Below are 21,131 nucleotides of genomic sequence, written 5' to 3'. Positions count from 1 at the left end.
CGTAAGTAGATCCCACCTTTCTCATCACTTCCACTTCATCTCTCATTGATGATGATGTTTTTTTTTTTGATAATAGTGGCTTTAGCTGCTGGAATCACAGTTTATGTTTTGATAAAAAATGGAACGATTGGAGGTCCTGGAGGATTAGGTGGACCACCTGCTACTTCTAATTCGAGTTCTAGTAATAATTCAAATTCGAATTCAACGATTCCTACTAATAAAGCTCAAAGGAGTGTATAACTTGTTCTTCTCTTTTTCTTTTCCTTGATTTTTTTTTTCTCTCTTTTTTTTGCTTTACTCTAGCTTGTATCTCTTTGAATTTGATTTGATTTGATTTTTTTTTTGGAATTGGATTTGGATTGTATTTATTTGTTTGTTTGAATTTAATTCCTCTCTTGTATTTTGTTCTAAAAAATTTTCTTAGGATAATTATCAACTGAGGGTTAACGGTTAACAAAAGGTTTAAGAATCATTCAAAAAAATTGATTTGGTTTTTTTTTCTACATCCTTCTTCTGATATAAACTCCTTTTTTTTACTTTTAATATCGGTTAGCATTTTCCTTTTTTCTTTTTTTTCTTATTGCATCATTTCTTTTTTTTTTCTTTTGGCTTCTTTTTCTCTTCTTTTTCAAATGGACCTTCTTTTTCTTTTGAAAAATGTAAACTTTTTTCTTTTTTTTTCTTTTCGTCTTGTGATTTAGTTTTTTTCCACTTTTATAATTTAGGTTCAATATATAGAAGATCTTTGCTCAATTTACCATATTGAAATTTTTCTTCATTGTTCTTTTATGGACAGAAGAAGTGGTTGAGAGTTGGAATGAAATGAGATCCAATGTGTTTCATCATGAGAGAATATCAGTTGATATCTTTATCTTTGTTGAAATGTTTGAAGGGTTTAGAGCCTTGCAAACTTGCACATTTTGCCAGATTGAATCATACTTTTGTTACATCAGATTTTGGACACTGATAGTATGACACATCCATTCTCTCCTGAACATGAGAGCTTTTCCCAATCACTCGGTTCACAAAATCAACTGATCACTTTTATATATTTTTCATCAAGATTCAAAGTACAATTCTCTTCTGATTGAAAGTGTTTGTAACAAAAAATCCAATTCCATACGTCTTGAGTCATGAGTGTTGGCAGGCGGGGGTTTGGAAATGGTTCATAAACAACCAATCAAGGTTCGAAGACCAAGGCATCAGATTTAAAGAGTTTGAATTATCTGGTTGGTTTTGAACCTCAGCTTGAACCAAGTTGACCAGGCTTTTTTACTTTTCAAAGTGCTTGTGAGCTGGTCAATAGCGTCTCAATTACCTTCAAAGGAATTTTGTTTCTCAAAGATTTCTCTGTGTCTCACAGAATAATTGTGGGGAAGCCGTACCATCGCTGCTGGTTTTGGTTGGCGGTCTTCAATTGCTCTGTGTATCGCGACGTTCTCGCATTTGTGCAAGTAGATTGAGCTCACATGCAAGTCCAACACAAGTGCCATCATCAAACTTTGAAAGATATCGATTTCATTTGTGGTGTTATGAAATGGATCGATTGCAGTTCACTTAACTCAACCCAAAACCATCGCAAGAGCCTGTTCAAGGATCCAACAGGAGATTTGATGTAACCATCATCTTCAAGATCCTGACTCATTCTTACATATTTTCTTCTTTTGAAGCTGTAAGCTGGAATGGTCCCTGAAGAATTGAAGAAAAAGACCCTTAAAAATATCCATAAGAGGTTTGGTATGAATGCCGAGTTCATGGTTGCCATTGTTTGAAAACAACATGCTTTTTTTTCTTGTTCTTCTTTTTCTTGTTCTTTTTTCCATGTGACGATGGTGGGCGTGGTATCGGTAGCCAAGATGATCAATTCTCTGTCTCTCTCAATCTCATTCACTCTAACACGTTCTCCTTTGTTCTTTTTTCTTTCTTTCTTTCTTTCTTTTTTTTCTCCGAGTTTCAATTCACTCATCCACACAAAAGCGAATCGAGCTGGATATATGCGCTCAATCCTTAACTCAATCGATACCCTTTGAGTATTTCCTCGAATCAAAACTTCTGGTCACCAACCACTTCGATAAGGATCCTGTATATTACCATACCTTCGTGGTCCGGTCGGTAACAGAAACGAAGTCTTGGTATCCATTGTAACTTCTAATCCTCGAGAATTCAATTCTATGCCTTGTTGGACATAGATGGTATGTAGAACTTTTTTTTTCTCTTCTTCTTTTGATCTTGACTCGATTCCATCACCATTGTTCCTGTTGTCCTTGTTTCTTTCGTTACCCTTTTTTCAATTTTATCCCATCCCGCTAAAAAACATATTCCAACCCCAACATTTTACATTCAATTTTTCCTTATTTCTTTCTTGATGTGACTAGTCATCATGAGATCTTATATCATCTTGATCTTTCCAGTTCACTGATACCCAACACCACCGACCTCGGATCATCCTAGAATCCCATTGAAGAAGATTTCAAAAACTGGATTTTACAACTATCAATCAACTTCATTGATTTTGGACTGAACCCAAGCACGACCCAAGCATCTGAGAAATTGAATCTTACATCAACCAATCATCCCATGGCCCTCGCTTTCTTTACTACTCCTACTATTGCTTCTCTTGCTACCTTTGGGTTTGGAGGAAGTACTGCAACACCTGAGCCTACTACTTCAAACACTTCAGATTCAAAACCTTCAGAAGCTGATTCTAAGAATGAGACCGGTTCCAACTTATTACCTCCAAAATCAGAAGAAAGACCGGTCTCTGCTAGCGTGGGTGCAGTTATCAAATGTAGCGATTGTGGTGGAGATGTACCACTCTTGGAACTTGGTGAACATGTTTGTTCACCAAAGCCAGTCTCGAAACTTCCAAGTTCAACTCCACCAGCACCAGCACCAGCACCAGCACCAGCACCAGCACCAGCATCAATACGAGCATCAATACCAGCGCCAGCATCAAAACCAGTCCCAGCACCGGCCAGACCCTCTTCCCCCCAACAGAAGAAACATGAATCCAAACGTGAGCCAAGATCTTTCTCGTTCTTTCTCCTCTTTCTTGGCTAGGTGGCTACTCTGGCATGAGTCTCAGTCGACAGCCACTATATATGAGCTTTCATAGCTATATATTCAACACAAGCACAGACGAACTATATCAACAAATCAAGAGCACTGTAATGACTTCAAATCACCTAGGAAGCCACTTGTGGTTGATGACTTTGTCGTTCAGCACGGTCATAGACCTTGATATAAATGTCTTCAATTAGAGGAGTTATATATTGATCATATCCAGGTTTCTACAATCAAGTGATTTGATTGACGGTCGTGCTAACTGATTGGTTTTCCTAATAAATTGCCATTTAGACATCCCTCAATCTTCAATTTCAAAAATCATTTCCGCACCAAAAGTTGAGGCACCACCTTCACCACCTAAATCAGAACCAACACCTGAATCTTCTCCTCCACCCGCCACTCAGCCTTCATTGGTACAGTCACTCTTCTCTTCCTTCATGAAGCCTTCAGCCGAGACGGCTCCTTCTCCCCCACCTACCCTTCCTCCAACTCCTGAAAAGTCACCTCCTCGACCTATTTCTCGTACTTCTCAGCGTACTCCACGAGTCCATCGACTATCATCTTCAGGCTCTTCAATCCTTAACTCAGAGTCATCTGGCCCAAGTAATCCAGTAGGACGTTCGCGTATTCCTTTTTTGGAAAAATATGCTCAACTTGTTCCTATGAATAAGGATAGCCTTCCAATCACCACCACCACCACGCCAACAACAAAGACCAAACCAATCACAATTAAAAAATGGGAAGAACCTCGAAGATCTCCCATTGATACCACCAGTCAATCAGGTTCTTCATCAAGGCCTTCAAACGTTTCCATCGAGTCTGCCCAAACCTCGAAATCCAAGTCGAAAAAAGTCATCACGCCTCCTACTTCACCCGAAATATCACCTTCAGAAAAGATTGGGTTTGCTTCATTACAACGTTCTCAGCTTCGTAAAGACCGACCTCTTCCAAGCTCTACTTCGATGCCATTCGACGACCGCACAAGACAGCGCTCAGGTAGTGAAGCTCGACGAGATCCTAAACCACCTCCACTGCGAAAACTACCTTCTTCACAATCTGCTTCTGCTGGTCTCGATAGACTTTTAGCAAGTGAAGCATTCATTGATTCTGATGAAGAAAAAGATAATCCTTCATTCAAAGTATATGAAACTCCTAAATCACGTAGTAAATCTTCACGTAAACCTAATCAGAAACCTTCAGATGGTCTTGAAGATCTTATGGGTGATCTGATGAATGAGATGACTCGAAAGGCGGAGTTATCAACTTATCAATTGAAGGAAAAGAAAAAATCTACACCTCCTAGAACAACATCGAGTCCAGCTGTCAAATCCCCACACAAGCGTAGTGCGACTGAGTCAGATGCCATGTTTGACGCGCATGATCCTGATAGTAAGTTTTCTGGAGTCTTGAATATTTTGATTTCATGAATTTGGAACTCATTTTGCTCTTTTTGTGTTCTATCACACAGTGACACCACGTGTTCATCTTAGGAATAACTCAGCCAACAATCTACCTAATGTACCAGACTCACCTGGAATCCGACCATCAGACTCGATTTCACAATTAGGTTTTGATCATCCACCCTCACCACCACCAGCCAGAGCTTTATTTACAAACAAAGCAACAGGAGATGATAGATGTCAACATTGTGGAAAACGAACGGATTCACGTACAGCTAAAATCAGATCATCATCTATCGATCCAAATGGAACGGCTAAATCGCTATTCTGTCAAACTTGTTATGCTGAATTATATTTACCTAAGTGTAGAAAATGTGATAGACCGATCGAACGTAGAGCTGTGACTGATCGAGTTGGAAAGGTTTTAGGAAAATATCATCCTGAATGTTTTAATTGTTTTCAATGTTCGGCTAAATTTCCAGATGGAGAGTTTTATGTTTGGGAAAGAAAACCAGTGGTAAGATTTTCTTTTTCTCAATTTCACAAAAGTTTAGTTTGACTGATTTTATGGTTGGAATTGGGGATTGATTAGTGTGCTCGACATTATCATCGATTTGCTGGAACGATTTGTGCAAATGAGTCTTGTCAAAGAGGTATCGAAGGTCCATGTATTTCATTATCATTAGAATCATCAGAAACCAGCGGCAGTAGATCTGTATCAGATGGAGCATCAAGTTTTAGTAAATCAAGTTCAAGTGTTCAACGAAAAAGACTTTATCATCCAGAACATTTTATGTGTTCTAAACCGGGTTGTAAGATTAGTTTAGAAGAATTTCATTTTGTGATAAATTTTTTACCTTGGTGTGAAAAACATGCAAGACTTCAACAATCTGAATCTTTGGGTTTACAACAACAACAACCATATTCACAACATCATCCACCACCATCGAATCATTCATTGAATCCTACACCTCATACTCCTTGGACTCGTAAACCTTCTCGTGATCAACCTCCAAGTAGACCTATGGAAAGAAGACGTACGATTATTCAAAACGTTAGGAAAAGATGAAAATCATTGTCTGAAAAATGAAACATAAAATCTTATTTAATTTCAATCGTCTTCGTCTTTTTCTTCTTGGTTTTGGTTTTAGAATTCTTATTCTGTAGGAAAAAAGAAATCCAATTTGGGCATTTAATTTTGTTTTCTTCTTGATTCATATCACTTCTCTTCATATATATATATATATATTGTTATCTAAATGTCTGTAATCAAGTTTTTTTTACTTCGGTTTTCTTTTTTTTTTGGTTTCAAGATGTAAAATGATTATAAAGTATGAGATGAATTAGTTTTTTTTGACAATGTGTAATTAGTATATTTGTTGATTTTCTTCTCTTTGCTTTTTGGTACTTGATTAATTCTTGGAATTTTGTTTCCTGATAGATTATTTTACCTATACTGCATTACACATACATATATATATATTATTTTTCTTGGTCATCAGTTTAGTAACATACTATTTGAAGAAATCTTTTTAATTTGATTTGAAGTTATATTTTCTTGTGAGATATGAAAGTTTAGAATTTCGATTGATTCAACGGAAACCATTTGATCAATCTTGATCTCTCTTTGAGAAGCTCATCTTACACAGTGAAAGGTCTTTTTTCCTGACCCATAACTTGCCGCGATCATCTAGTGTTGAGAAGGGGATGAGCGCTGATCATAAGGCAGAGTAAGGTCTATGAAGCGCAAGTGTATGGTTGGTGATAGCAAGAAGCATGAAACCACGGACTGGGTATTTTGTAATTACAACAACAAAGAACCCATCTTCATCAGTCTTATAAAAGTTAAAAAAAACAGACTTTTGGAATTTGTTCCGCTGTGGGTAATTTTGGATAACCATCAACAAGACGGCCTCAAATCTATCTTGCTTTGTTTTGTAAATGACTTTTGTGACTTGTGGAACAACTTTTGAAAAAATACTCAATTATGTGGTTCTTGCTGTCACCAACCATGGTCACTCCTAGTCGTGTAAACTGATTTTTACAGTTTTGATGGCTGAGACTCAGCAATGATCATGGCAAATAAATGCCTACATGGTTGCCTTTTTCCAGTCCATCAATGGTCTTTTGGCTAGGATAGTTCGTTGAGAAAATTTTCTCCGGCACCAACTGCGACAACATCTACAGTGGAAATTGTGAGAAGCAGAAGAAATATAGACAAATGCGAGTGGAGTTCATTTGTCATTGTTTTTGAATTTGCTCATCAGGTCCGTTTGGGCATCACGATCATGTAAAGACAAAACGAATGAACCATTGACAACACATCAGATTGATTTCATCTTGCATTTCATTTCATACGTCCACATATCCTGCCTTGTAATGGGTTGAAAGAAGAGCAAGTAGTATAATAAAACTCAGGTAACAAAGTAGAAAAAAAGTAGCATTCATTGTGATTTTTTATATTCTAAAGGACCCATTATTTAAAAACATGATAATTACATTCCACCCATCGGTTGAGCTTCTGTTATTATTAGATCAAAAGATTGGGTCGGGAAATTGAAGGAATTAGCACCTTCGGAGAGGAAACGTTACAGGATTCAATTAAATGCCACTAACGTTTTTGTTTTTCGGCTTCTAACCGCTGATATAACAGTTGCACAGCCATCTGGATCTGTAGGGGTTGACCCGTGATAGTGACGAGCTGTGTAAACGGAAGAGAACGTCAGCGACAGACCGAGGAGACTGAATCAAACAAAACGTTCGAGATACTGACACGTTCATTGGTGCTCGCAGCCTGTCCACCCTCTCCTGGTTCCATAATTTTGATGTGTGTCGCACTAGCTTGCCTGATCTCATTAATCTTCTGTCCTCCTTTACCAATGACGGCTCCTACAAGTTCGTTGGGGATATATATCTGTTGGGTTTGACTTCCGGGTTGGTGAGCACTACTAGGATACCCGCCGGCACTATGAGGATGAGGATGAGGGTGGGGATGAGGGTGAGGGTGAGCGTGGGGGTGAGCGTGAGGATGACCGTGAAGTCCGTGAAGTCCGTGAAGCGGATGGCCACCTTGAGGCGGATGACCATAGTAAGCAGGTCCGCCGGCCGGGCCAACTGCTCCACCGCCCATGGGACCACGACCACCGCCCAAGGAATTGACCTGTCCGGTTGCGTGACCCGGTCGATAAGTTGTGTTGGCAGGCATGCGGTCCTGATTCTCCACCAAGATCATTCCAACATAATAGACCGCGATGTGAACGGCGTCTGCCACGCCAGAGACAGATAGGACGCGTTCAGTGCTGCCAGGTAGCATCGCTTCTGATGCTTGTACACGAGCTCCACTCATGTCTTGAATCTCTTTGATTTTACTTCCTGCCTTGCCAATGACTGATCCCATACGCGAATTCGGTACCACAAATCGAATGGTTACTGCACGCGAGCCCGGCACCGAAGGAACGTCGAATGGCTCATCGTTGATGCGTCGCACAATCAGACCGAATGCTTTTGAAACCGCGTCGAGTGGACCACCGACACTCAAAATACGTTCGGCGTTTCCTGGTACAGCTTCAGATATAGTTGCCCGTGCGCCCGATTTCTCTCGGATCTCATTAATGTGACTAGAGGGTAGCGAAAAAGGTGAATCACTCAAGGTAAGAGCAGGTTCGCAGACTTCTGATGTGGCCACCATATATGATGGCGAGAATGTAATCGCAACTGCTACTTACCGACCACCTTTGCCAATGATGATGCTAGCGTCTTGTGTAACAATCAATGCACGCATTTGGATCGTTTGAGTAGCTGTCACGGGGTTAGGCTGAGTTTGCTGTTGATGAAGCTGTTGTTGTTGTTGTTGTTGGACAGCTTGTTGATGGGCAATTGCTTGAGCTTCGTTGTGATCGAGGGGCAAAGGATGGAGGTTTGCATCGACATCGGGTTGATCACCAGCCGACTTGTGAGAGCTTAGCTGAGCTTCAACACCGTTAGACGCTTCAGCGTTAGAGGCAGTGGGTTGCAGGGCGTGATCAGCGTTCGAGGCTTCCGTTTTAGCATCCATTTTACGATGACCACCTATGAGCGAGGGCGAGGAATATGGGGATAGAGGGTTTGATAGTAAGGGAGAGAAAAAATGAAGAGCGTCAAAGGGTTGTCTATGCCAAAGATTTGAACATCAAGTAAGCAAGTACGGCTGGGTAACGGCTGTCACTAGGTTGGGCGCGTACTATCGCACAAGTCAACATCCCTGCTTCCCCCTGGCTTGAATTACCTTTTTGGTCAAAAAGGACTGAATTTGGGGAGGGTAGGGGAAGGATAGAAATAGTGGAAATTGATAATTTAAATTATCGTGAAAGTAGGTCAACGTACCATCGGCTTGGCCCGACCCGGCAACAGCTGGTCTTACCGCGGCTCCAAGGCCTACAGCAGAGTCTGTGCCAGCAGAGCCAGTGTCCTCAACTCCACTTTCCAGGTTGAGTCGCTTTGGTCCCGCGCCACCAGAAGCGGAAGGCGAACGAGAGCGTTTCCGTGGCTGGGAATTGCGATTACTGTGATCAGGATTAGAATGACCGGGTTCGTGGTGAGTAGGTTGGGCGGTGGACATTTTGATTGTTTTTTTTGACTCGCAAAGGTGGTGGGGTAAAGACAAAAACACAAATTGAATTGAACCCGTAGACGCGGTTCCACAGTATCACACAGGCAGAATGTGCAATACAGGAGAAAAGTTTGGGTAGGCGGGACCAAAAAGCAACAAGAAAATATTCGAGTTAACAGTTGAGCACGTAGCAAGATGAGATTACCCAACAAAAGGATCACGGCCAAATTGGCCAAGGGTTAAAAGACACCGGTGAATTGATTTCGAGTTGTTGAAGTGAGTTTAGTTTTGTTGATGTTAAAGGTTGATACCCAGGTTGATGAATTGGAGGGGAAGTTGAGTAGGATGAGTCAATCAGTACAGTCAATGCTGTTCGGTCTGGTAGGACTAGAAGTGCGTGAGAGTACAAGATCATGGAGAAAAAAAAGGAAAACCGACGTATGGAACAGGTTGAGGAAGGGGAATGGGGATATGGATAGGATAGGATTGGCCGAGTAGGATTAACGTTGATAGATTGCGAAGTTTGAGACCAGGTTGAAGTTGATGAGGGATCAAAGGCGAAGTGAAGTTGATGGGTTGGATTGAGCCAAGGAACGCATGGGGATGGACAGTAGTCGATCGATGGGAGATGAAGGTGCGAAAGGGAAGGAAGGAGGGTGGATGGGTGAGCGGGGAGAGGAGAGGGAAAGCATATGATGAAAGAAAAGAAAGATGAAAACAAGATTCGGAATTATTCATGTTTGTCATTGAAAAGTGAATTGATTAGAGATAGTCAAGATTTCGACGAAGCACTTCTTATTTTCAAAGTGTTCAGCATGATATCTCTAATCATCTCACATTCTTATATCAGAGAAAGTATAAACAAGATGACAACTCAAACAAACACTGAATGATGATCAAGGTGGAAGGATTAAAAAAAGGATGACTCACATGACAAGTAGTCAATAAAGAGATAACAATCAGTCAAGTCAATATATAAAATGATCCAATGTCGATTGTTTTTTCCGTTGATGGATGAGGTGGAAGTAATTTAGTGGTCCAAGATCGACTTGATTGCAAAAACTTGAAATATATGCACAAAATTGGAATAATTCATCAGTTTTCTCAATTCCTAAAATTAAATGCTCAGAGGAAAGTGCGCTCACCTCTGAAGTAATTCCAATTTAATCTTTCAAGCCGGATCTTGATCTAATATATCGCTGTTGCATTCACATTCACCATTAGATTTTCAATTCATAAGCATATCAGTCAACTAGTTTCTCCTGGAGGGTAATATTCACTTTTTTGAAACCAATGATAAACAACGGCTAGAGATGATCAGCCAGTCAACTGACCTGAAGAGTACGTATATCGCCGTCAAGTCTTGTTGGAGTGTATGTCTTTGATGGTTCGAACGATTTGAATTCAGGTTTGGCTGGAAAATATGTATCGGTTTTGACGATCGAGAATTAGTTATCTCAATTTGAAGTTATCTGAAGTTGGTTTGATCGTTTCCTTCATCAAGCTTGATAAGTTTACTCACTCAGTCAAGCTAATCGATCGATTCTTGATGGTTATTTATCGTTCGTGAGCGGATGAGATTGGGTGGATGGCAAAAGGTAAACAAGTTTCAAATACAGTTCATGAGCACGTATATTTAGCGTCACTGCTGCGGCACAGTGCATACATATGTAAACAGTAACACGCACTTCAGAATCCCTTTCAAAGAAGAGAAATTTCTGTTCGGATTCCAAGCCAACGTTCTCGGTCATTCCATGTGTTCACTGTCCAGCTAGGTCCAGGCACCAGCTTTGCAGTTTCTCTCAGCATTCGTCAGTTGCACACCCTGTCAGGGAGCGTAACCGTATCGGTCTTCCTCTGAGACTATCTCGCTCTGAGACTATCTCTGAGACTATCCAAAATTTAGAAAAATAATGTGGCTTGTTGTACACTTAACGCACAGGTTGGTGGCCGCTCGTAGGACTGTATGGTTCATACGTACAGTGTATTATAAATCCATTCCTATGGCTCGGTCTTGTCAGGTCTTGTCCAACTCCTTGGAACAAAGATGATTCCACCCGTAAAATTTTTCATTACAAAAATGACCATGTCGATTTTGAGAACAAATGAATACAAACCAATGAGATCAAAAAAGAAATCAAAATCAAAGATATTTCAGGATAACTGAAGTTAGGAAATTATTATAAAGGGGCCAAGAGATTCCTACTTGGTTTGTATTTCAATCCGTGATTGAGATCTTAAAAGAAGGTTATACTCCCAGAAATAAACATGGATTTGTTCGTAAGTGAAATTTGATTAATATTGATAACTTGCAAAAATGAAATCAAACTTCAATGTGAAGATGGTCAAAAAAATCAGTCGTCTGGATAAGCCTTACACCGTAGATGGCTTCAAGCATACCTACGCCGATGAGGGTGACGTATGTAGTGAGCCGCATCATCCTCTTGTTTATTGTTTGTTCCGATCGATCCTATCGAATACGCAGGTCTGATAAAAACCCAAATCGAAGCTATCACCTTCTACGACGCACACGCAGTCAGATCTGACTTGAGGCATTAGTGAATCAAGTCGTATAAGTGTTCCGCATCACTTCAAAGTCTGATGCGATTGAAACTGATGAATTTGACTGATTCACCATAGTATAGTATGGTTGAAAACCAAGATAATCATCATGTTATCGCTTCTGAACGGCCGATTCAAAAAGGGTAGATTGATGATCACCTTATCATTTCTGGACGGCCGCCTAAGTGTCCAATCATTGGACCGTAGTAGATCTAACAAGCGGCTCTTACATGAACCTACACAGACATGGATCCATTGCTCATTTGAAGCAATCCAGAGCAAATTTCTTGGGTCCATCACTTGCACAAAAGACGTTCGTACAGGCTTGGGTAGGTCCAAGAAGGTCAGAGAGAAAAAAGAAACGCCCCTCTTACAAATCAGGCGCCACCCGAGAAAAAAATTATACTATCCCTGTATGTCTCAGAGATCCTCTCAGGTAGTCTCAGAGGAAGACTGATACCGCAACTCTCCGCCCTGTCAAAGTTTTCCGGCAAGATGCAATGTACTTTTCAAACTTTGACACTGCTCAATATTCAGTGTAAAACTATCTATTGCCAGGTTGTCTTGTCACAAACCTCGGCAATGTTTGCCGATGAATTTGATGAGGCTAACTAGGCCAAATTTCGTTCACTGACAGTAATGCCGACCAGAGTAAGCTTAGGTATGAGCTTAAGATTTATCTTGAGCTTGTAACTCGGGCCAAGCTTCGTATGCATCCTTGGCAATGGAATGAATGCTCTGACAGGTATGATTGGCAGAACAAAGGTTGGAAGTAGATTTTGAAGACATCTGATTGACAATCAAAAGAGAAGGAAAGATGAGAAATGATTTATTTCTGAGGGATTCTGGCTGGTTCAGGAATACGACATATCTGCTTGAAGCCTTTAGGCAAAAGATATACCACAGGTCCTTGGAAAGGGATAGGAGTGTGCTCTAGTGTTCCCTTCTTTTGACTTCCTTCTCTAGGAACTTTTAAACATGTGTGGGACCAAAGTGTTCTATTTCTTTGAGATCTTGTTCTATTCTAGTAGATCCTATGTAATAAGACAAGATTACTTACATCGGCTTTGGACCACCAATAATGATATCAATGACAATGTGAAGGTTTGCATTCAATAAGAATTGATATAAACTGAACGCAAGTAAGCAAAACTTGATAAACCTAATCCTGATCGGTATATTTTGGATTCAGCGGGAATTCTTCTCACAAATCCTCTTCGTCCTGGACTCCTGGTGGGAGTTCTCGGCGGCACTTCACCCATGATTGGCCTGCTAGCGCACGTAATGAATATTGTTGAAATAGCCTCACATCATTTCATTATAGATGTACGGATTCAAGCAAGATCTCAGCTTACTTATGCACATATCGAGTTCAATATATTTCATCAAAAGGTCTAGTATCATTCCAACAACTTTCCCAAACTTCATCAACTACTCTATCAGCAGCCTGACGTGCAGCTTCTGTATCATTCCCAAATCGTTCACGTAAAGAGGAATGTTGACTAAGTGATAAGGCTGCTCGTCTTCGTGCGCAATTCTGACGTTGTGCTGCAAAGGACCATATATGACGATCAAGTTCTCGTGTCCAACGACAATCACCAGAAAGAGCATTTGCTCGAATCTAAGGCCAGATTTTATCATATGTTTAGTACATTGATACCTTTGCTGGTAGTGATAGAGGAAAACATGGTAGCTCACTTCAGTGCAGGCAATGTGACGTGCGTTAGACCAATCTATACCAAAATGACGATCATCCCAAGCGTGTATAAGTTCATGAGTAAGAACATCCGAAGCATGTTGACGGGAAGAAAGTCTATCTGAGCATAATCGAATTTGACCTCCTTCAGCAGGAGAAAATTGACCACCAGCCAAGACTGGTGCACAAGGTTCACATCTGATTGGAATTGGAAGTCGATTATTTTGAGATTGAGATCCTGGTCTTGGAGGAATAACAGAGATATGTTGTAGCATAAATCGGATTACTGGACCTATGGATAAATGAACATGGGAAATATAATCAACTCACATGGAAAAAGAGATCGTCAAAGGAAAATAAACGCACTTGTTTCTATCAAATTATCTCGCCAGCTCTCACATCGTGATATGAGAAAAGCCCGACGTTCTTCATCATTTTGAAGACCTAATCCAGTGAGCATACGAAGCCTACGGGTCCAATCACTGAATTGATCTTGAACGACGGCATCGTTAGAGTCTTGTTGATTGTTAGTTGAAGAAGATGCCATGTGATTCGATTGTTTAAGGTGCTATTGTACCGGCGGGATTCTAGGACCGAATTGCTCAAATTTTAGTCGGACAATTTGTTGATCGGATACGGAAGGATAAGATTGAGGTTAGGTTTCCAGATGAATACCTCAAATTTTAATCCATGCTTGATATTTTGGTACTTTGAACTTTCCACTTCACCCCAAAAAACTGCAACAGCATTGATCACATAGCAAGAAGCTCAAGTTTCTCAATTCGTTGAAAATCAATAAGCTGCTCAGCCATGCATCTGACCAAACAGAATCTATTGATCATTGTAGAAAATAAAATTAAACAGGCATTGAATGTAAGCAAAACCCTAGGACTCTATCTGCTTTTTTTCATGAAATACAAGCACAATTCTATACCGGAAGTCAAACTTCATTCTTAAGTCCCATCTGCTTCATGCAGATGTGAGTTGCAACACATTCTTCAAATCCTTGCAAATTGATGAGATGACATGTTGTTTGCCTTGCGATGTTTGTCTCAATTGTGTTGGAGCAGTTCTTGCAATCATGAGCCAGTGATCAAGGAGGTTACCTAAATATATACTTCGCTTATTAAGCTCCTAAAATTCCCTGCTATGATTAACATGCCTCTGGCCTGTTTAATTTGAATTTTACTCGCAATGCTTTCTGTCAAAACATGATCTACTTTTTGATGTATGGCCCTCTGTGGGTTTGAAGGAAACCAATGGGTGGTGATGTGTGTAATGAGGTCAAAGATATCATCTTGGGTCTTATAAATCAAGTACTCACTGCAGCCCCCAGATTTAGTTGTGCAATTATCTGTTCTTCTTTACTGTATGTGATAGAAGAAAGCCTTGTGAACCTAAAAAGAGACTTGCTGGACCTACCTGAAAGCCCTCTTCCAAAGTCTGAGTTGATTGGTCTGAAATATCTCAAATATAATTGACAATGATAAGTCAGAATTTTAAAGCTGAAGAAAGGATACTTATACCCATAGGCAACAAAAGAAAGAAATGTGTAAGCTGTAAGGAAATATTGACGACAAGGCCTTCTAACTAAATTATCCTTCAAATTGATGATAAAATAAAAAGTATGAATAAATTTGACAAGATATTGTAACACATGCAAGAGAAGAATGGTCAACTAGATTATGATGTAATGTAATGACTTAACTGTAAACAGCTTCAGGCTAAATCTGGCATATCTTTAGGAATAAAGCAAGATTGATGATCATACTTTCCAAACTTTTTGTCCTTTGTTTTGAGAATTCAAATGGGTGGGAGGGTCTCAGTGGTTTAGTGTACATACCACAGACTGGCCCCAATCTTACTTTGCTTGATATGCACTCTGCTTGCAGGAAGCTCAAATGAGAGCAGTTGTATGAATATTTAGTATTGACACAAAGCAGTTCTACATTTGTATCACCCCAAATCTATGTACGTCATGGTTTACGGCACATGGCTGTGGATGCTCTGACTTGGGTGGACTCCGGGTACGCTTTTGAAAGACGGCAATGGCGAGTCAAGTTCTGGACAAACCCAATGAGCTCAATAGAACAAGTGACAATTTACAAACAACCAAATTGAAGTTTTAGATCATTTCTGCATTCTGAAGATTTTCTTGTACATATAGTCCAATGTAATCATATATAGACCAATTGAACAAGAAACTTCATCTAGCTAATCATTTGAAGAACCTCAGCTCCTCCCTCCTACCCAAACTGCTTGCTGCATTCAATTTCCTGTCGTCATATTGGTTACAGGAATTGATCTTCAATGCAAACAGAAAGTTTGATGAATCCTGGCTGATGAAGTATACATCATGATTTGGGGGGTCTGAGATTTAAGAAGACATTATGTGACAAGACCAGATCAAAAGTGACATTGTATTGCAAGCTCAATGATCAACTCAAGCTTCATCAATCCATACTGTTCTTAATCAGTTATAGACATGACTTCTTTCAAAGTTGGATAACTATCAATAGTACCCTCTTTCTCCACACAAATCCTTGCTGCTTTGCCTGCTAGTGAAGTGGCCCGTTTAACATCTTCTAGCTTTAACCGCTTTTCAATTTCCATAGTCATCAGTTGAGCAATGAAATAAGCCTATTGACACCGCACAGAAAAATTACTCATTTAATGTCAATTTGAAACAATTTAGATAGATGAGCTTGTAGATCAAATCACTCACTGTGAAGCAATCTCCAGCACCAGTGGTGTCAACTACCGGTCGTGTACCTTTACTAGCTAATGAGCTAAAAACTGTCCAAGACTTCTCACCAGACTTGGCTCGGAATCCAACCTGACAACCATTCGCTCCCAGTGTCATTACGACTCCTATATTAGCAAATGATGATCGAATAAGTGTAAGAAGGGTATCTTGTAGGTCACCTGCTTGACCAGATTCGATCTTGATATCGACATCCGCTTGATGATCTGGTCGAGTAGCTTTTGTGAGCGCTCGAGCTTCTTCTTGATTGACAATCAACCAATCTACTGTACTCCAGGGTATCACGTTTTGAATTTCTGATTTCGATGGAAGAGGCGAAGGGTTGAAAATTGTACAGACGTCATATTTCTTGGCTGCCTTCAATGCTGCACAAGTCTCGGATAATGGGATTTCGTTCTGTAGGAGTAAATGGCTAAATACCCTACGATCGACTGTTAAGGGTGGCCAGGCATTGGAGGGAGCGTGATTGGCTCCATGAACAAGTACAATTGAGTTTTCGCCAGTCTGAGAAACTTGAATGATAGCCCGACCGGTGGGGAGCTATGTTGGAGCACCAATTAGCCGAAATGTTTTCGGTGTGAAACAATACAAAATCTATGGCGATCAGATAGGATGGACCTGACCTCCGAAATTGCCATTAACTGATCAACATTTACGCCGTGTCCTTTGATAGAATCCTTGAGCCACATTGCGTCTTGTCCAATCAAGCCGACCAGGGAGACCGGGACGCCGGCTTTCGCAAGAGCCACCGCGGCATTGGCCCCCTTGCCACCTGGCCGACGTGAGTAAGCACTAGAGCCAATAGTCTCACCTTCTCGAACTATATGATCGACGGACAAGGATTCTGGAATTGGAAGGAGGAGGATCAAGATCAATTCACGCCACCCAGAATATCGGTGGTCTAGTGGGATTTATGATGGGGGCTTGATAATCATGAGTGACTTGCCGTCAACGTTGATACTGCTTCTGACCAAGCATCCTTCGTCAATTTGAGGGATCACATGTCCAGAAGCAGTGTAATCCATTAACATATTGATGGTAACAAAGATCTGTTGAAATCTCATCTTGGGTAGGCTGTTAAATATATAGAAGATGTAAGCACCCAAGCTTGATAATCTGTAAATCATCTAACCAATACCGTAGGTGAGGAATCAAACAAGGGAAAGGACTGAAGTTTCATTGAGATAAGAAGATATAGGGGGATTGATAGGAAACAATCATCTTTTTAGACTAGCGGATAGAGATAAGGAATATCGAGGTTTTAAGAAATTCCTCAAGGAGAGAATATTAGGGATCTAAGGAAATTTGATATTTATAAATGCCCAACAAGTGGAAGAATGTTGGTATATAGTAGAAGGATTGAAAGAAACAACAGACTTTTAGCAAATCTCAGAAGTACTCACCAAAACCAATTCTTGTAGCTGGAACTTGTATAAATTGATCTCTAAATTCACTAGGATTATATAGCTGTAGTAAAAGAGTTTGTTATTGACTAATAAGACACTAAGAGGTAATGTAGTGAATTCAGGACTTGAGGATATGTTTTTGAGTGAGAAATTGGCAAACTCTTTATAGTCATGAAAATTTATGTAACACTCTCCGCTCCAACAGGTGTAGACCCGTTGAAACATTGTTTTCATGGGATCAAGCCCAACAAAGAGAGCTTATACACGCATGAATTGATCATCTTTCATTGTAAACTTTGACTCAATGTGCTATCACAGCATCTATCTGACTTTTCACCACTTTTTGATTTGATATTGAGGGTTGATATATCATTTGTGAAAAATTCAATGCAAATATTATTCTAGCACCTCTCATCAACCTCAAAACATTCCACTCTCAAATTTGACTCTATGTATAATTCAAATTTCAAGGAAAGTTTCATTTTGAAGAGGTGTTACAATCTCTTATCAGATATGACATTTGAATCAGACCCGCATGTGCCAGATCACAATCTAGGGGGGCAACAGTCTGGGAATCTGAAAGGGACAGAATCAAGAAGATTCAGACCTTGAGCCTGAGTGTGTCAGCCCTGGGTATATAATGTTGTTGTATAAAAGTTTGTCCAAGAAAAATCTACAACAGAGCAGAAACCATTTTTTCAAACCAGTTGGTTTATCAAAATTTGGAGCAATTGATTTCAAAACAATTTGGTTGTTTTTGAGACTGGGCAGAAGGTCTTGAGACCTTTGTGGAAATTAAATTGTATGCAAACAAGATTTTGGTTGACTGTCAAACTTAGCTTTACCAGTCTTGAAAATAGATCTCAATAAATGTTTGAGTGATTGATAACACTGCTTTTGGACTCAGCCATCAGTCATGGTGGTTGATTAGTGCACTTGAAATTGGCAAACAATTTGTGTTCAAGCCCTTTGTGGCCTGTCTTTTGTGCCTTTTGTGCAAAATCTTATGAACCCAAGCACAAGATATCAAACAGGATATCAAAGTTCCAGGATGCAGTGGCATAATGGTACTTCTTGTTTTCTCCATCACAAAGAGTCACAAAATATGGCAAAAGCACCTTGTTCCAAAATCTGAAAACTTTATCACCTTCAATCAAAAGACTCATCCATCACCAGAGGCTTGGGCATCATTGGCAGGAGGACCTCAATCCAAATGCCTTTTTCAAAACCTAGAATACTAGTTTTTTTGTAGCGGGGAAAAAACTGATATGCAGTCCTCACTTGGAGCTCCCTGTGCTATAATTCTTATCTGTTTTTATTCCCTATTTTCATGACCCCTTTTTTCTCATTGTACGCACTTTTGAGACTTTTAATGCACTTTCCATTGATCTTCACTTGCTTTTGTTTCCACAAAGACTGTTTCTTATTTGGACAGATCTCTTCCAGATCTGTTCCAGTCAAACTGACTGATATTTCTTGTAGGCCAAATCCATCAGTACTGGATTTGGCCATCTCCACTTCAAATACCTATTTGTATCTCAACAATTTCCTTGTTGACTCATGTTGTACGTTGCCTTATTTGTACTTTGTAGAGAGATGGTGGGCTATGTAAATCCCCCCTCTCTCCTCCCTGGAATGAATTACTCAAGTTACTTCTCCTTCACCTGTTGCCATACTAAGATCATGATAGGAATCACACTGTCATTGACTTCACATCAACTTATAATGTTTCTTTGTATGCCTACTTTCAACTTGGAATGATAGCAACTGCCACAGCAATCTATCCTCTTGGTTCTGTCCCTCAGTTGTGCCTTCACAACTGAAGATGTAATCTCAGTCTAATAACCATGCACAATATACATCAGCTGGTACTCCAATTATTCCAAGATACCCTTGACCAAGTTGTACTCCAATCAGTAGTAGATCCAAATCTTTGTATAGATCAGTTCAAGCTTAGATGGGACTGGCGGTTTTGAGGGTGATATTTTTTTGGGTGTCAGAAATTTAATAATTTCTGCTTTAGATTGTCAGATAGGTCCTTTATTGTTGTACCTCAGAGATAATGGTTTGAATTAGATCAATTTAACTAGATACCTTTTGAGTTTGAAGTACCACATCAATGGTTTTATGAACATCAGGCAGTCCTGGAAAAAGTGAAAGCTTTGGTGGATTCATTTGAATTGCTTGATGCCTTTCATCTGTTTTGAATTGATCAATGTGATCAATTCAAATCATTGGATTCACTCATGTTGATCTGAATAGATTGATTACAATCAATTGGTGAGCAATAATCTGTAAATTCACTCACTGGTTGATTCTTTTTGATTGATCTGTGAGGTTGTTGTGTCTGCCAGTGCCAGGGGACCCAAATTTCACTTTCCCTGGTTGTGCCTAGTCTTTGTACACTCACCTCCAACATAGATGCCTTGGATTGAAAAATCCAAGGCATCATCGGATATAAACCGTTGGACAGATCTTGTCCAAGGTGTTGCTCCGAGGTATCTTTTGGCGCAAAAAGATGTGTTGGATCAACACCTCAGAAACATTCTGTCCGAGGTTTTCAATCCAATGATACCTCATATTTTTCAATCCAAGGCGTCTATGTTGGATGTGAGTCAAACCCGCGCTGCTGCATAACCCGTGATAATGCATAACCCGTGATAATGCATAGAAAAAGTTCTTAATCTTGATGCTTTTTACTGCCAAATTTGACAATGGAATTGCATAACCCGTAAAAATGCATAGCAAAAGTCTTCCACCCAAGGTATGTGATAGCAAGGGTTTGACTGCATCTAGGTTTTCAAAAAAGGTAGAATCTACCTTTCATTCAACTTTGAGTATGGTTGGTGACAGCAAGAACCACATAATTGGGGATTTTTTCAAAAACATTCCACAAGTCGCAAAAATCATTAACAAAACAAATCAAGATAGACTTGAGGCTGTCTTGTTGAGGGCTATCCAAAATTACCCTCAGCGGAACACATTCCAAGAGTCTTGTTTTTTTAACTTTTATAAGATGAATTTGGGTTCTTTGTTGTTGTAATTACAAGATACCCAGTCTGTGGTTTCATGCTTCTTGCTGTCACCAACCATACCATAAATAAACAGGAATTTCTGGATTGAAATGAGATACCTTTTGGGGTGCATTTGTGGGATACAAAGTAGAAACCAGGAACTTGTCTGAGTTTCCCAACTTGAAGTTTTTGGCTGCAGTTTTTGGTTTGCCAGGTTTCCCAGTTTCCCATATACAGCCAAAAAGTGCAAGTTGGGTAACTTGAGGAGTTCCGGGTTTTTACTTTTTATCCCATAATTCAAGAGGAATTTTTGAAGTGAAATGAAACATATCCTGGGTTTAAATAGAGAGAATCTGCTAGGGTGGAATGCAATAGAATTTTTGGGGGTAGACCTCAGAAATCAAATAGGGTGAATCAATTGCTATGAAGCTCTTTATGGATTGTTCTTTTGATCAGTGCAAGATTATCACATGTCCATTATTTGCAATACTAAGCAAGGTCCCCCCTGCACTCATTGAGAGCCAACCAATTGTACCACATAAACAGAAGATTTACTTTCCCACAATCATTTATGTGTCTAGACCATTTTTAGCCATTTTCCTTTCTATCTGTAGAGATTTAGGGTACTCAAAGGA

The 21,131-nt window shown here is 39.9% G+C and overlaps 4 protein-coding genes across 4 annotated transcripts; 1 reads left to right on the top strand and 3 right to left on the bottom strand.

The window, feature by feature from the left end:
* Positions 1-2,577: 2,577 nt before the first annotated feature.
* Positions 2,578-5,535, top strand: MELLADRAFT_93229 (uncharacterized protein; the record flags this gene model as incomplete). Its single annotated transcript, XM_007416265.1, has 5 exons — positions 2,578-3,016; positions 3,358-3,479; positions 3,522-4,455; positions 4,535-4,983; positions 5,059-5,535. The coding sequence occupies 5 exons, from the start codon at positions 2,578-2,580 to the stop codon at positions 5,533-5,535; spliced, it is 2,421 nt and encodes an 806-aa protein (XP_007416327.1).
* A 1,542-nt stretch (positions 5,536-7,077) lies between these two features.
* MELLADRAFT_39696 (uncharacterized protein) lies at positions 7,078-8,520 on the bottom strand (the record flags this gene model as incomplete). The annotated part of the gene is made up of 3 exons (XM_007416184.1): positions 7,078-7,167; positions 7,240-8,083; positions 8,192-8,520. The coding sequence occupies 3 exons, from the start codon at positions 8,518-8,520 to the stop codon at positions 7,078-7,080; spliced, it is 1,263 nt and encodes a 420-aa protein (XP_007416246.1).
* A 4,468-nt stretch (positions 8,521-12,988) lies between these two features.
* Positions 12,989-13,859, bottom strand: MELLADRAFT_93227 (putative mitochondrial inner membrane protease atp23; the record flags this gene model as incomplete). The annotated part of the gene is made up of 3 exons (XM_007416183.1): positions 12,989-13,237; positions 13,315-13,604; positions 13,679-13,859. 3 exons carry the CDS (start codon positions 13,857-13,859, stop codon positions 12,989-12,991), a joined length of 720 nt encoding a protein of 239 aa, XP_007416245.1.
* A 1,922-nt stretch (positions 13,860-15,781) lies between these two features.
* On the bottom strand, positions 15,782-17,054 carry MELLADRAFT_53785 (uncharacterized protein; the record flags this gene model as incomplete). The annotated part of the gene is made up of 5 exons (XM_007416182.1): positions 15,782-15,952; positions 16,038-16,183; positions 16,238-16,616; positions 16,700-16,920; positions 17,030-17,054. The coding sequence occupies 5 exons, from the start codon at positions 17,052-17,054 to the stop codon at positions 15,782-15,784; spliced, it is 942 nt and encodes a 313-aa protein (XP_007416244.1).
* Positions 17,055-21,131: the final 4,077 nt, after the last annotated feature.

This window comes from Melampsora larici-populina, assembly GCF_000204055.1.
Source record: "Melampsora larici-populina 98AG31 unplaced genomic scaffold MELLAscaffold_58, whole genome shotgun sequence".
Lineage (NCBI taxonomy): Eukaryota > Fungi > Basidiomycota > Pucciniomycetes > Pucciniales > Melampsoraceae > Melampsora > Melampsora laricis-populina.
The sequence above is the reverse complement of the archived record's forward strand: the minus strand, read 5'-3'. Positions and strand labels throughout refer to the sequence as shown.